At 34.7% G+C, this 16,943-nt stretch overlaps 1 protein-coding gene and 1 long non-coding RNA gene across 2 annotated transcripts in view; one reads left to right on the forward strand and one right to left on the reverse strand.

Moving 5' to 3' along the window:
* Nucleotides 1-16,943, forward strand: part of LOC149542240 (uncharacterized) — a 196,840-nt gene that overhangs the window by 67,810 nt on the left and 112,087 nt on the right. The window lies entirely within an intron of this gene.
* LOC149542241 (alpha-L-arabinofuranosidase 1-like) overlaps nt 1-16,943 on the reverse strand; it is a 142,058-nt gene that overhangs the window by 35,708 nt on the left and 89,407 nt on the right. Inside the window, exons 4-5 of the mRNA XM_089797246.1 lie at nt 11,407-11,528; nt 11,111-11,264 (exon numbers count right to left, since the gene is read on the reverse strand). Coding sequence (XP_089653372.1) covers nt 11,111-11,264; nt 11,407-11,528 — 276 coding nt within the window. The remainder of the gene's footprint in view (nt 1-11,110; nt 11,265-11,406; nt 11,529-16,943) is intronic.

The raw sequence follows: 16,943 nt of genomic DNA on the forward strand, positions 1-16,943 counted from the left end.
GCTTTTTGTTTTAAAACCACTTCTTTTCTACCCTTTAATGCTATCCGTGGCTTGTCCTTTATATGGACGTGGAACATTGTGTCCTAGGATGTAATGCCTAGATTTAATGATTAATATGCCAATTATGATAATAGCAATATTAATTGATTTATTAAAATTTAACATAATATTAAATCTAATGTCAATTGATAGGTACAACAATATGATTTATAATAATATGATTATTGACTTATAAAAATATGATATGCAATTATTAACAAGGATATTTGTAACAATTGATCTGATTCAATTATTCTTATAAGTAAGATTAATAAAAATATTTATAACAATTGATCCAATTAGATATTCAATTATTTTATAAATAATAATAAGAATATTAATCAAGGTCCATTACATATTATGTTGTGGATGGTAATAGATTTTAGATTTTTGAAATGAATGTTATATTGCTCAATGTGTCCGCAGAATGGGAAGTTTAAAGATTAAATAGAGTATTGGGGTGGTGATTATTTCATGAAAAGTGAAGTCTAGAAGCTATGAGGTTCAAAGTTGTGTGTCATCAGTGTGTGTTACATCACTATCTAACATAAATAAAAATCACAATAACAAAGAAAACGCAGCTCTAATACTACAAATGATGTAGAGCCTCAACCTTGGAAAACTTAGGAGGAAGAAATCACTCAACTAAGTTTGTTTCATAAGACTCATACACCTTAAGGATAGACAATTCTGAACATTTCATCCCAACTTTGAAACTCATTGCTTAATACACAATTAAAAAGCAACACTACGATAGGAGACTACCCAACTTCATGTAGCAAACTTTACCCTTTCTACAATAAACTCAATGAAATCGACCATACTCTCTCATATGTATTTAAATCCAATCAACAGGTTTGTCAACTCCTACTTGCAAACTAGGAATGTCAAAGATCAAGAAACAAACCACTCACAAAGTTTTAAACCATGTTCTAATACAAATCGCAACCTTATATGCACAATTTGAAATGTTGTTACTGGCAAACATTGAACTAGACCATTTCACACCTAAACTTGAAAAACCACAAAAACTAATTGTCCAAAAAAATATAACACTCCAACCCCAAAAGGATACCAAGCTCGACTCAACCATAACCCTATAAGCATTTATGGCCTTTGCCATATGATTCCCGGGGAACACATGAAGGTGTTCACCTAGCACATTTGATTTCCTTGCGCAACTACATATTTCAACCAACGGTAAATAGAAATTGCAAAACACATTACTCTACCCTATTGTACTATGTACAATTCCAGGGATTTGATCCTAGAGAATTAAGTGATTCTCGGGAGGAGTATCAAGGACTCTAAAAACAACTTCAAAATGGAGAGCCAATAACCATGCGAATCGAATGATGCCTTTCTCGAGCTAGAGATTATGATTTCAGACCATGAGAGAAAAACAAAATGCCTCTAATTACCCTTGGAAGCCAATAGAAAATCAAAATACAGGAAACCCAATGAAAAGCATGAAAATCAGAAAAAACTTGTCTTTCTGTTCTTACTATCCTTCCCATTGCTCCTCTTACAAAAATCTGCCTTTTTACATCGTTTTCTCTTCTCATTCTAGGTAATGAAACGTCACTGGCAGCAAAGAAAGCAGGGTTGTTTCATGATCATGAAGGAATTAGCATAAAACCAACTTCTTCCACCAACTTGACAGCTTGTGAAACATTCCTGAGGTTATCAATTACTTAGGCAGTTTTATTATTCTAAGCACGCGAAAATACTAAGAGAATAAACTGACTCAAAACTAATAAATCTAATACTATCCTATGTGGCAACAATTAGAGAGCTTATAGGAACGCTCTACTAATTATGCCACCACACCATAGGACTTCTTAAAAACATAAGAATTTTAAACCTACTAACAATAAACTGAGGCATGACTTTAAATTCCTTCATATTTTTTGCATCCTCTTGTATCATCATCTTCAACGTGTCTTCCTATAGCACTTTTTTGATTGTTTGTTTTATGACTGTTTCTTCCTATAGCACATTTCAGATGGTTTGTTCCTATCGCATTATTTTCATGGCCTACTCCTATAGCATCAAGAAGGGCTTCCGTCTCTCTCCTACTTTGTTCGACATCTACGTTGATGAGCTCGAGGCTTTTGTCCAAGATGTTTCGCTACTTAGTGTTGCATTCTTTTTACACTAGGTCTTGATCTCTATTTTATTGTTTACTGATGACATGGTTCTTTTGGCTTCCTTTCCGGAGGGGCTTTAGCAACTTCTTGATGGTTTAGCCTCTTTCTATGTCTCGGGCTAGCTTGTTGTTAATCTGGTTAAAACCTAAGTTATAGTCTTCGACTGCTTGAAGACCTCACACCTCCACTTTTACTTTCAAGGTGATGAGGTTGAGATCACTTCCTCATATACATAACTTGGGGTTAATTTCTCTGGTTGCTATTTCAGCATGAGACCTGCCATGTAGCCCCAGATTAATAAGGGTTCAATTCCTTAATTGTGCTTGAGAGAATGCTTCATACGCCACTTCTTGGATATCGTGACCAAGTTGTTCCTTTTGGACTCCTTGATTAGACCAAATGTCCTCTACAGGTCAATTGTTTGGGGTCCCTCTCTCCTTGACTATGATTGGGCTATGGTCAAGAGAGTCCAAACCCTTCTTCTTCGATGCGCTATAAGATGTCACCGGTCCACTCCTCATAGTATCATCCTAGCTGAGTTTGTTGCTCATCCTTTTAGATTGGAGACTTCAATTTGGTCTGGTTTCTTCATCGGCTTCGGTGCTTCACGAATTCTACTGAGGGTTGTCATAGGAATTCATATTTTTCTTATTTCTCTTTAGTGGAGATCATGGGTTTAATCCTACTAGTAGAGATCATTGCTGGTTCACTTGAGCTGCCAGTCTCCTTAGCTCAATCAAGATTTCAATGGCTTGCCTTCCCCCCTTTCAGTTCTCTTTGGATACCATGACTCACCTCCTCCCATCTTGGCAAGAGCTAAATGAGCATGTCAGATTTGACATCTACATGTAGTACATTATCATGGCCTAGAGGAATCCTCCTGTTGGGCTCTACCTGAGGATGAACTTCTATGTTGAGAACTACATAGATATCCGAGACAAGGCTATTATGAGCCAATGGTACCTTACCCACTACTGGACCCATGCCATAATTACTATGAGATTAGAGGAAGGTTCTCCTACATATTTAGAGAGTGCAGATCGCTCTACTTTTTCAGATATAGTGACCAGCAGCGTCTTGTCTTCTATTTGTTGGAGGTCATGTGACTTTTTGATCACACTATGTAGCTTTTGTTTCCAATTTGCAGCCTTCAAATCAGCTCATCACCTCCTTTTTCACTCTTGGATCTCCTACTCGTGGTGTGAAGCAACTTCTCGATCTTTCTTTTGATCACGCCAGATCTGTGAGATCTCGTAGGGGCCAATCTCTACAACATAGCCCCCTCTTCAGTGGCTCCTCAACTCGCTCCAAGATGCAAGTTCATGCTGAGTGTTATCCTCGATACTGGATTACTCCTCACCTTTGAGGGGTGTTTAGTGGTTGTCGTCTTCAATTGTTCTTTGCATTCTTTGCTTTCTTGTTTGCTCTTTCCTTGGACACCGTATGGTCTTCCTACTTCTCGTTATGGCTTTGTTGTATGTTTTTAGTCCCTTAGGCCCTTGTGGTCTCCTATTGAACATTAATAAACTTATCTCATCTTATCTTATACTCTACTATGGGTGATTAATTTTAACTTTAGTTATTTACTTTTTGACATTTCAATGTCATCTTTGATAAGTGTCGATTTTCCTTTCTCCAAAATGTGACATGGATCAATTTCTCGCATTCTTTATAGAGGTTGTACACCCCTTTTAACTATTGTTTTTTTCAATCCTTTTTTATCCCCCCTATGTGCTTCAGGACCAAGCGCATATATAAGCGTGAAAATGAACCGTTGTGACTTGTGTCAATGGAAATTACAAAATCTGGATGAGATTAATATTATCTGTTGACTATATAATATTAATGCATTTAGTTTGTATTATTAATTGATTATTATTTTAGCATTAATCATATTGATCATTAATACAAACTAATTGATTTGATATTAAAATTAGCTCTCATTATATTAATTATGAATAGTAATTATTTTTCTATTGATAAATATTAATCTATCTATTTATAATATGGTTTTGATTATTCAATTGATAATTATGTATTGATTTAAATGATATACTATTGATTTAATGATTAGTGATAATAATATGTTTTACATAGATTGATCGAACAAATACATATATTATTTTAATTAATTTGTATCAATAGGGTCTATGACAATTATAACAACCAGCAAAACAATAACAACGTTTTCCAATCTTCAATACAACAAAGAAAATCAAATTGGACAATAAAGATAAGTTTAAGCACAAGTGAGACACTTGGTGTGATGTCTTCCTCCAAGCTGGTTGAAGCTAAGCTTCCAATTCATCAAGAGAAGAAATCTATAAAACCAAATCAATATCCAAGCATATTGAAAATGAACTCCTCATTCCTCTTTTAAGGACCCAACCCGTAACTCTTCAGCTTCCCCATTCCTCTCCTTTTCTTCTTGCCAATTCGTCTCTTATTAGCACCATTAAAAATATTGAATTGACTTTAATAATTTTGCATTAAGTCCTCCATAAGTCAAATTTAATATATATTTGGGTTGGCCTATTAATTCTCTCATGTCCTCGAAAAGGGGACATTACAGTCCTCCCTCCTTGAGATTGCTTTCCCTTAAACGATCATCAGTCTATGAACCAATACCAGGATTCCATATCAATCTGGTTTCTATGAACCCACTCTGAACCGAATTGCTCCATGCCTCAAGCTGTGAACCCACTCAATTTAATCCCTGAAAATAAGATCTCCTGTACTGTCAACACCTGATTTCCAAACCAGTCTATCCATCTAATTCTGGGAGTAGAAATAGACATGTATCCACATACCATCTTCTTGTGATAACCATCAAAGCAAGTAATCAACCCAATATATGCCAAACATACCTCCAAGATGAATAACAACCAACAACAATAGGCCGCCAAATATTGCTGCTATAATATATGCTAGCATTAATTGTGACACTGAAGGTGTTGTTGTTCTCTTGTCTATGGAATAAATCTCTCTCAAGTGCATTAATTACTGCATGATATTGTCTCTGCGGATGCCCATGCAACTCCATAACTCCTATAGTTCGAGTCAATTCAAAAACAAAAGGATAGACCATTTTTATGATTACCTTGGATTTAGACTTAGAACCATCTTCCATGGGAGTAGCTGTCATAGAAATCTGATTTTCAGCTTGATAGAAGCAGTAGTAGGTCATACTTAATTGAAGACAAAGCTTTTCTACCTCCTCTTTATCTTTTGCGTTGCCTTCTAAATACACTAGGTCTATGAGAACTTGTAGAGGGCCTACTTGACAACATCAAAATCACCATCCATCCAGCAAGTCATTAAGATAGTCCGAGGACACCCTTGCCCCAAACTGTAATCCTTCGGTATTGGGATACTTCTCATCTATGAGGAGTACCTAGTCTTTCTTTGTTCTATTTTCTAGATCCTTTGCTTTCTTGTTTGTTCTTTCCATATACACCATTTGGTGCTCCCACTGCTAGTTGCTGACATGATGTATGTCTTCTAGTCCCTTAGACCTTTGTGGCCTCTTGTTGGACATTAATAAATTTATCTTATCTTATCTTATTTGCATGTTTGATAGCCATATCCCTATTTTTGAGCAACCTCAAGTAATACCCTCTTAAGAGTGTGATGGTATGCACTATTGATTCCATTTTTAACTCCCTTCTCCCTTTCAACATTATTAACTTCCCATAAGGTTTCTTTAGTGTTTTTATGGGTGTTATCAAAATGCACTAAGGCTGAAACGACTATATCATCTGATACTTCTGAGGTATCTTCCAAATTATATGTTCCAAAATCATCAATTAGAAATGAGATTTTTGATTGCTCCTTCCAATCAACCCCTATAGTAACATCATCTTGCTCTAGTTCTTGAATACTAGATTCATTTTCATTTCTAGCTGCACCATTATCGGGATTTTCTTCCATCTCAAATTGTATTGTCTCATCAACTTTTATGTCATTGTTTTCACGTAGTTCATCCTCATAGAGAGATTCATTGTCCATCTTATGATCATCATAATCTTTGTCAATAGTAACATCCAAGTCTCCAAATAAGAGATTTGAATATCCCTTACCATTGAACATAGCTGATTTCATCTTCTTGCAAGCTTGAGCATTTTTATGTTGAAGTTGAACTAAAGATTCCTCAAATCCCTCAACACTAATCTGCACTTCTTGAGCTGACTCTTCTTCCTTGTTCTCTTCACAAAAAAAACCAAGAGACCAAGATTTCTTGCAATTAAAACAAAGCTTCTCTTTCCTCATTTGATTCCTGCTCAAATTTGAAGATCCCACACTCTATATGCTTATTGATCTTAGCTCATGTTCAGTCATAAATTCCTTGAACATGTCAGACTTATGGTCAATTAATTCCTCCACAAGCTCGTGAGCCATGGGTGAGATTTTGTAATGTCCCTTTTTAGGGTCAGACATAAATTAAGTCAGTTGGCATTTCAGGGCTTTCAATGACCTATATTTATAAGTGGGGAGTAATTATCTTTCCAACTTATCCAAATGTTATTATTATTTGGTTGTGGATTGAAGGTACCAATGTCAACCAAGTTGCCTAGATACCATCTAATGACTCCCTCAAAGTTTACAGGTCCAAGTTCGACATTTCATGAAAATTTACAATCGCTGAACCCTACGCTCTATTGGGTAACCCTTAGATTGGATTTATACAAGCTCCTCCCTGATATCATTCTAGACTCCTCCAAATCCAAAGAATAATAATATTAAATAATTTAATATAATAACAATATCAAGAAACCAAGGCCATTCCTAATATTATGAAATTTACTCACTTTCATAATTGTCAAATATTTAAACTTCATTCTATTCTTATTCCTAATAATAACATTAGAATTTATATTCTTAACAATATTTGAAATAGTTATTATTTATTCAATATATACTTCTTATTAATTCGATGTATAAATTAAGAATGGTACTAGAAGTGGTTGTCTTTAAAGACATAAACAAATTGTAATAAATATTAATATATTAACTACCTTAGCATTTACAGATGATGTCCCTATATAAGGTGGACCATCTTATTACATTCCTTTCTATTATTCCAAAACTCTTGTTTGGTGGAAGAGCCATCAATATTATGCATATGAGAGACTTTAATAGTCCCAAGCCATGTAAGCACATGTATTCCTTGTGGGGTGATAGTATTAGTCCAAATACTAGGGTAAGCATTAATTGTTGCCCATGAACTTATTTTTCCTCCTTTTTGGTGGGTGCCATTAATTGGTACCTTCCAACCTGTGAAGGACAATTGATGCAAGTTGCTCAAAGAGACCATGTTGAACACTTGGGACTCTCAAATGTTTACAATAGTTGAAAGAGATTTTTTCCCATCGATTAATTACACTATAACGGTAGTTGAAGTATTTTGATGACACTCCAGCTGTCCAAACATAATGCCCAAGAAAAAATTGCATTCACAGTTTTTATTCATACTCCAATTATACATACCCAAACAATGATAGATGGTCCTCTTGAGGTACATAGTAATTATCTAATACTATTCCAATGAACACGAAGAACCTCCAACAATTTACAAACTATCAGTACACTTGCCCAAAAGAATTAAAATTTATTTTGTCACTTCCGCTACTAATTTCCTCCCATTAACAGTAAGTGCCCTGAAGTTTTGCAGAGCCATTTCTAACTCTAGAAATTTGAAGGTTTCAATACCAAGGGGAAGCAGCTGATACAAATGTCTTGGTCCTCCCAATATTAATCCACAAATGTGCTTCAAACCGCTATCTTGATATCAAAATCGTTGATGATTGCTTCTTTTGTTCCAACTTTCACCTTAATTTTCTCCATCTAAAACCAGCATGGCTTTAATTTCAATCAATACAAGACCGTTCAGCCAATCATAACATTAACTCTGAGAACATTTACCTATTGCTTTTGAAACACCCTAATAATTCTGGTCATAAGCTTCATGCCACATTAAAATTTCAAACACACTATCTCTGCTAAACTCTCAACAATGATAACCCATTTCGGCACCAAGTTCTAATTATTTCTAGCATGCTCCTCACAAACAAAGAATCAATGTTTGAATGCAATCAATTATTTGAAGCTCTATTATAAACAAATGCAATACTAGGCAAAAGCCTACAACGCAATAGTAACTTGTGAGCCTCTCATATGGGAGGTATTGGGTTCGAATCTATCCTCGCTTAACATACAATAATAATTAATTCTAACAAATAATAATTAATCTAGGCTTTGGTCATTTACCAATATTAAAAAAAAAAAACAACTGCAATACTTCCAGCAGAACTATGCACCAATAGCAGTATCTTATTATTTACACCACTATAGAACAAATATAATCTGCGAAAAATGAAGTTTGGGATACAATGCCTGTATGACATATATTCATCCATAATTAGCAAAGGTCTAACTTGGCTTTGCTAGCATAGTCGATAATAATGACAACTTCCGATCATCAATAAATATTTTAATGCCAAAACATTAAAAATGTATTGGCTTCACCAACATAAGTGGCCCGTGAATCCCTCTTATTTAATTTATATGATTGCCAATTTAATCTTCAACCCTTTTTTTCCCAAACTATATTGAGTCCCTAGTATAACATCTGTCTATTATATATTGTTCTCACTAATCAATCTTTGGGCAGTTGAGTCATCTCCCACAATATCCACATTTAAACTTAATATTCTCTGCAAAGCATTTCATTTATCGATAATTGACACTCCACACTTGTTTTTCTTCTTGGAAATGAGTGACAAGTCTAATATTTCCAAATTCTTGATTTAATCAAGTAGGCAAGCATCTCCCAAAACAATACCCATTGATTATTTCATCCACATTAATTTGTCGCCTTCAACAATAATATCTCATGTTTGAATTAAAAAACTTTAGAATCACCAATATCTTTATGTTTCTCATGAGTCACAAGTCTAATATTTCTAAATTCTTGATTTAATCAAGTAGGCAGGCATCTCCCAAAACAATACCCATTGATTATTTCATCCGCATTAATTTGTAGCCTTCAACAATAATATCTCATGTCTGAATCTTTAAATCAGATTAAAAAAATTTAGAATTACCTATATCTTTATGTTTCTCATGTAACCTCACAGATTGGCAGGAAAACAAGCTTTGATACCACTGTAATATGATGGGTAGATATTTTTTCCAATTTGTCTCTTACAGTAATTTTCAGAAAATAAACATATATTTAATGCAAAATAAAACTAGCAAATGGACCAGTACATGTTCATTAAAATAAACAATTTTAAACAACTTCAGATTTTCTATAGTATTATAATAACTAGCAATACAATAACGTAATAGTTTCCAATCTTAAATATAGAAGACAGTAAGATTGGACAATAAAGATAAGTGTAAGCACAAGTGAGACACCTGGTGTGACATCTTCAGGGACAATGGGTTCTCGTCCACTGTCGCTAACTAGAGAGTTTCCGTCCTTCAAGTTAGTTGAAGCTGAACTTTCAATTTTTCAAGAGAAGAAATCTGTAAAACCAAATCAATATTCAAGCATATCCAAAATGAACTCTTCATTTCTCTTTTAAGGGCCCAACCTATGAATCTTGAGCTTCCCCATTTCTCTTTTTGTCTTCTTGCCAAGTTGCCTCTTATTAGTTTAACCCCATTAAAAATATTAAATTGACTTTAATAATTCTGCATTAAAGTTCCATAAGTCAAAATTAATATATATTTGGGTTGCCCTATTAATTGGCCTACTTTTTCAAGCTTCTGTTTCCTGTGGCGTAATATTTTGACCTTAAATACATAGTTTAGTCCTATGAATCAGTCTGTGTCTTAGGCATATTATAATCTCATGTATGAAAAACATAACTAAGAACTCTCATCTTGCTGTTCATCTTTTAATAAATACCCAAGTAAGAATTACACTCTCATTCTAGGTATACATGCCTTTGCTCACATATGAGTTTATTTGGTTTCTGAACAAGCCAGAAAATTAAAAAAATTTGACTTCCTATAGGAAGTTAAATATCTGACATGTCATATAATCATGCTACACATCTCCCAAGACTGGGGCAAGAGTAATTAATATTTATCTTGGTTTCTTTAAAAAATAGTTAACTGTGTGAAGCTGGTTATAAGAATAGTTATTGAATTGCTGCAGTATCTCAATCAAAATAAAATAATTAAAACAGTTCATATTATTTCCTCTCTAAAATGGCATGACCTTTTCTACATTTCCTGTTTTAAGTCATATCTTTGACAGGACCCTTTCAAACTTACTGTTGATTGTTCCTCAAGGTAACAAATATAGAAACATGAGCTAGAACCAACCAACATAGTTTTATTGAGTTAGACACTGAGAAAGATAGATACAATGTTTCCATTAACTATTTATATTTTGTATGTTCTTGTATGACAGGAAACTAAGGTTAAAATTCAAACTTTTAGGCTTTTATAAAAATAATCATAGAAGAACTTTTCTGCAGGTATTTTCATTTGACCAAAGTTTCTTTACTCGAGGCTTTCAATGAAGCACAACATCTCTACTATGTGAATTCTAGTCTCTTTAATAAAATGATGAAACAAAATCTTAGTCATATGAAACATATGCACTGGTGAAGGCAACACTGTTTCACTAGTACATTTCTGTAGGAATATATGCACACGTGTGTTTGTATGAATACAGAGAACCCATCAACATCTTGGATATTATGTTCAGAATGGAAAAATAACTAATCTGTCCATGGCAAATCCCGGAGTTGTCTAGTCAAACCGAGGTTTAATTTGTTCCCATGCCCTTTGTCATGCTCACATTTGTTGTATATGTAATTTAATTGAAGAATGGTGAGACAATCTGGAACTTCATGAAAAATAAAACACTATGCAGACACATTTTCATCAAGAAGTTTGTATACCTTGAATGTGTTCAGTGGCATGGCAGATACTTGATCCAGCCATATAACACCTTTCTTTGAGCTCATTAAGGAAAGCCTGGCATAATGATCTGTTGCTGTAGCCTTCAAAATCAATTCTTTTTTTGTCCAATTTTGTATTTCAAAAGTGGTAGCACTGCAACAAAAGTAAAACCATAGATATTATCATGAAAAGAATCACAATTTAAGTATACCTCTATCTCAACCCTGCAAATTCATTTAGTAGCAATTTACAGCTTCTGGAAGAATATCCAATATTGCAAGAACAATTGATTTACATGATTGTTGAAGAAGCCAAGATTTGGAGTCCATCTGAAGATGTCAAAGAAACAGAAAGATTAACCGACCCAGTTGACATTATCCACATGACAACACGATAGGATTCACCTTCAACAATATTCTGCACATAAAAGAAAACTTGAGTAAATACCATAAAAAAGGTTATCAACTTATCAGCAGAAACACGTCTTAAACCAAATGATTGATGGCTATTTTATAGCAAGGTATTTTTTTAAAACAGGAGATAGAAGTACAAATATAAAAGGGGGCTGGAAAACTGATTACAAAAGGCTAAGTCATTCAACAAGGAAGCTGACTAGTCCACAGAGCACACAGAACAAAATATAACCATTACATTCAAAAAAATTCTAAGAAAGAAAACAGCAAACAAAGATCATTTTTGAAGTGTAAAGCATAAAAAATATAAAGTGGCACTTCACAGTACGTAGCATAGTAGCAAAATTGCCACATTGTAAAGTGCTCTGAATGGACGTAAAATAGAACATTTTCTAACATGTTCCTCTAGGGAAAAGGCATAGGCTTATCACCATAGGCAGGAATGTTTGGCACAGTTTCAGGATTTTATTTCTTCAAATTTGCACACTCTTTCTCAAAGGATTCTGTAGTACCCACCCCCTGATCAGGTTTCTTGCCAAAGTTTTTTCAAATTGTTTTTTTACTGAATTGTCTGATTTTTAAAAAAATTAAAAAATTGAGTTTTTTGCAGTATTCTGAACATTTTGGGTTTTTTGTGTTGGTTTGCAAAAAATGAAATGGAATTCAAAATATGACTAAAAATACAAAAGTACAAACCAATGCTGCAGCAAGGAAAAATATGAAGCTTTTTATTTGCTCTAAACAACACAATGTTTGCATACAATCAAGCACAGGTCTAATTATTTCTGAGACAGCCCATTTCTCATGGAATAAATTAACTTGATCACCCTACAAACTTTGGTCTGCCACAGAAAACCCTAGCATTTCAGATCTGCGTCTAGAATTTTGTTTTTAGATCTGCGGGCAGTTTGAAGAACTCTTTCCCAATGTCTGGTTTGAGATACCAGACTCAAGCGATGCTGATTTTAGACCCTGTTTATGCTTGCAAACCTTGCGTCCTAGATGGAAATTGTCACAAATGCTGAAAGAGAGGTATGGCTGTTGATTTATGTGAACAAATATAGATGAATAATGCGATCTGGCATCACTTCATTCTGCTGTTTCTTTTTGCTTTTCACTAATTGAGATGTATTCTTCAATGAATCTTTTTTTGGCTAAATCACAACTGGTTTAACCAGTCAATTTTCTAAAGACAGATATTTATATGCACTTATCGTAAAATTATGTTTGGAAACCCTAAGAGTTTATTTTCTGAGTTAATTCTAGGATTGTTTCATTAATACTTGTGAATGTAGAGTGAAAACTTTTCCCTTCTCTATTATTTAAATTTTTCTCTAAGATAGGGTGTGGCTTCTTGGTTAGTATTAGGAAGTATCTTCTTAGAGGCCTTTGGAAGAGTCTCTAGGTTAGGAGAAAAATGAAGATAGTAGAGTCCAATGAAAAACCCCTTAGGAATTATCAACCTAAAATTTGCAATATAAAATGGTTGGAAATGGTAGCGGGGATTCAAAAGGGTGCATTTTATTTGAAAAGTATTGAAATCGTCCTTTGCATAAGGTACCTACAAAGGTTTGGTGAAAATATCTTCATTTGAAAGGTTAGGGGTTGGAGAGGAAAAAGTAAAACCTGAGCATAAACCAACACTAAAGAAGGATGTACATGAGTGCTAAATGAAAGCTCTAACCTATGGATTTGTGGGCTAATGTGAGCAAATATTATGTTTTGAAAGAGACCTAGGGTGAGCTGGATATGGCTCTTTTTCATCAATTGTAACTGTTTGAGCTTAATTTTGGAGCATGGAGATTTCCAATAGAAGTTTGGAGCTGCCTCATTTTGACCTTTCTGTGGAATAGATGTTCAAGGGAGTGTCAGATGTGTTCAGGCAATTGCATTTACAATATTTGTCATCTCCTTTTTAGAATTATATACCCTCCTTGTGCTTATTTTTCTATGCATTCTAATTGAAGTCCCAAGATTGAAAACATCTAATTGAAACGCCATCTTAAAATTATGGTAAGTAGAACCAAGATTGCATTCAAATCTAGACTTAACCATGACATCATGAAATTAATAGTTATTGAAATGTATAACACCTTTGAGTCAAAGATAGAACCAATGATGAGAGTGATTTTATGAGTCTTTGGAGGAAGCTTCCAAGTTCTTAGCTGAGCTTGCATGGATTGACAAAAAATGCAAGAGCATTATCAAAATTCTGTTCAGCTTGATGCCAACTTGTTTGTAGCTTGATATATGTTTGGATTACTCTCAACAATGGTGAAATAACTGTATCTTCAGTCCTTTATTTATGGGTTGATTGTGTTAGTTGAGATATGGTGAACAAAGAACAAGCTTACTCATAGTACCCATTCTCCTTTGATCCCCTCTACCATCATACTAATGTTGGAAATCACTATTACTTTTCCAAGATTGAAATTTGGTTTTATCATATATCTATACTTAGAAAAACAAATATAGCCAATCCACATAAAAAGATGAATGAAATTGGATTGCCTATCAAAACCACACAAACAAGAGCCACTATTCCAAGTGACCCCAAAAAGTAAATAATCAATCACAAAGGCATCAAGTCACAATGGCAAAACAACATGAAATAAATGTTAGGATTAAACACGGACAAAAATAACAATTACTTGCAAAATAACCAATATCAAAAAATAATAAATTGCATAGAAGAGAACACAAGACACCAAGACTTAACGTGGTTCACCCAATCCTTGGGCTATGTCCACCAAATAGCAAGTCCAATATTATTACGATCAGTGATTACAACTTGATTACAATCCGTAATCCCTTACAACTCAATACTGCTGCAAGAAGCAATTTTTGCATCATACCTTATAAAAATCCCTAACCCTAAGCCCTTTTTATACAAGTATTTTTTCCACTTTAGGGTTAAAATTAGTTACAACATATCAGCCATAAAATGCTGATAAAATAGCACTAAAAAAAAATTTCTTGGAACCCCCAGCAACTGTGGCCTATCGGCCCCAATTGTGTTGGGGGTTGCCGCCCCCAAACCCCCACTCGGGGCCCAACCCTGAACCCTCTCGAGGAATTATGGAGTATGTATTGTACTTCCCTAATTAGTCACCACAAACTAACAATAAAAGATTGAGCTACTAAAGCTATAAAGCCCGAAATAGGAGGAACTCAATTGTAGTTACCCCATCCTATTTCAAGCAAATGCTTTCCACCATCAATTGGCTCCCAACAAACAAAAGCATTATTCTCATTACCCTATAGCTATGAAATCAAGCATATTTGTAGGATGGTGATCAATTCATCATGGTGAAATAAAAGGATCACAATGGGTAAGTTTGTTCGAACCCAAGGTACCTTTTTTACTGAGAAGACAAGGAGCAGCAACCTATACGAAATGGAGGAGAAAAACCAATGTAATGTCCTTTAATATTATCCAACTTAAGCTTACTATAAGGGTAATTTAATTTAATTGATCTAATAATGGTATAAAGTAACATTAACGATTATATAAAGAAAGAATTCAATAAAGTCACTTTATTATTTCTCAGGTTAAATTCAAAACTAATAAGGAGTAAGAATTCAAAAGGATTTTCTAGAATCTTTTGGGATTCTTATAAAAGAGTAGCTTATGGCTCATTTAAGTTATGCTTGGTTATTTTCTCATATTGGTTTTTGGAGAGCTCTTTGGAGCTTGTAACCCAAAGACAAAGTTCCTAACGAATTGTTAATTTTGATAGTGACTATCTGCCCTAGCTAGTTGGTGGACATATCATTTTGATTTAGGTATTTCACAATGCATTCATGATTAGCTTTTAAGATTTGCAAGATATATTTTGTGTGGGCATCACATACTTGGAAAGGAAGTGTTGTGTTGTAAAACATAAATAGCCCATTCCAAATGGGGACCTCCAGTTTTTTGCTTAGTAGTTTAGTAGTTTGTTATCGTGGTCTTAGTTTGGCAGTGATTTTGAAATCTCCAAGTCAAAGAGATAGGTAGGAAATTTGAGCAAGGTCTTCGAAGGTGCAAGTCGATGCCTATTTGCAAGTTAGGATTTTGGGGCAATTTAAAAATTAGAATTGTCAAAGTCATGGTCCAACACTTGGCAAACTTTTTGGATTACCCTCGAATGAAATTCCTAGAAGCCATCAAATTTCCAATCAGTCCATGAACTTATCTTGAGTCAATCCTAGAAAATAAACTCAACAATGTGAGTGAATCTGAAAGTGCAATTGGAGTTTTTGATGAAAATTTCCAAGCCAAGTGTGAATTCTTACTTGTACAATGAATGAAGTGTAGTCGGTAATTATTATGTAGTTGACGAGTATAATTAATCATATCCGAATGGGTGCGATGGTTGAGTCACCCCTTCGGGAAGGTATATGTACACCGTTTGAAATGGACTTTAAGCATCATTGGAAGCACTATGTAATCTCTTCGGCATATATGTGAATAATAAAAAGAGTACTATTGTGTTACATATTCTTGTCTGTTGTCTGCATGCATTAAACTATTTACCCCATACGGTAAACATTTGGCGCCAAAAGGAATTGGGAGAGATTGTTGGGATGATGTAGTCATCTCTGGAGCTTCAAATGGAAGCGAAAGCCGAATTGAAAGTTTGAAAGGAGCAAGTCTACAAGCTATGGGTTGAGCTAAGTGAACTGAGAGCACAGACACCTCCCACGCCAGGGACCCATCCCCCTGCCTAGTATCTGTGTATTGATGTAATTAGTTGTGCAATTTTCAATTTTGAGTTTTGTTACATTGTCGTCCAGAGACGACTTTACTTTTTTGGGGGGGATGGTGTAGTCGGTAATTATTATGTAGCCGACGAGTAGAATTAATTATATCCGAATGGGCGCGATGGTTGAGTCACCCCTTCGGAAAGGTATATGTACACCATTTGAAATGGACTTTAAGCATCATTGGAAGCACTATGTAATCTCTTCGGCATATATGCAAATAATAAAAGGAGTAGTACTGTGTCACATATTCTTGTCTGTTGTCTGCATGCATTAAACTATTTACCCCATACGGTAAACATGAAGATCTTGACAAAAGGATGAAATCTGGGCATTAGCAATGGAGTTTCAAACATCTAGCAAGGAATTATAACAAGTACGATGCTCTCATGCAAACAATTATCTTGCCTCCAACAACATTGCAAGAATTCCAAGACTTGGCAAAATCAAATATCATTTCAACATATATTCTCAGCACTTACTGATACTAGTCAAACTGATCTTAGAAGGGAGCCCAAGCAAGGTTGGATTTCTGAATTCCTTGGGGCTTAGAGCCCAAGAGCACCCCAATTTCTGCACTAAGGTTGGGGTTTTCAAACTCGAGGCAAAGGTGAAATTCGATTTGTAAGTTGATAGGAAGGCCAAAGGGTATGGTGAAATCAAGTGTTGTTTC

This window comes from Cupressus sempervirens, chromosome 8 (genome assembly GCF_028749045.1).
Source record: "Cupressus sempervirens isolate cs-2001-9-10 chromosome 8, ASM2874904v1, whole genome shotgun sequence".
NCBI classification, from domain to species: Eukaryota; Viridiplantae; Streptophyta; class Pinopsida; order Cupressales; family Cupressaceae; genus Cupressus; species Cupressus sempervirens.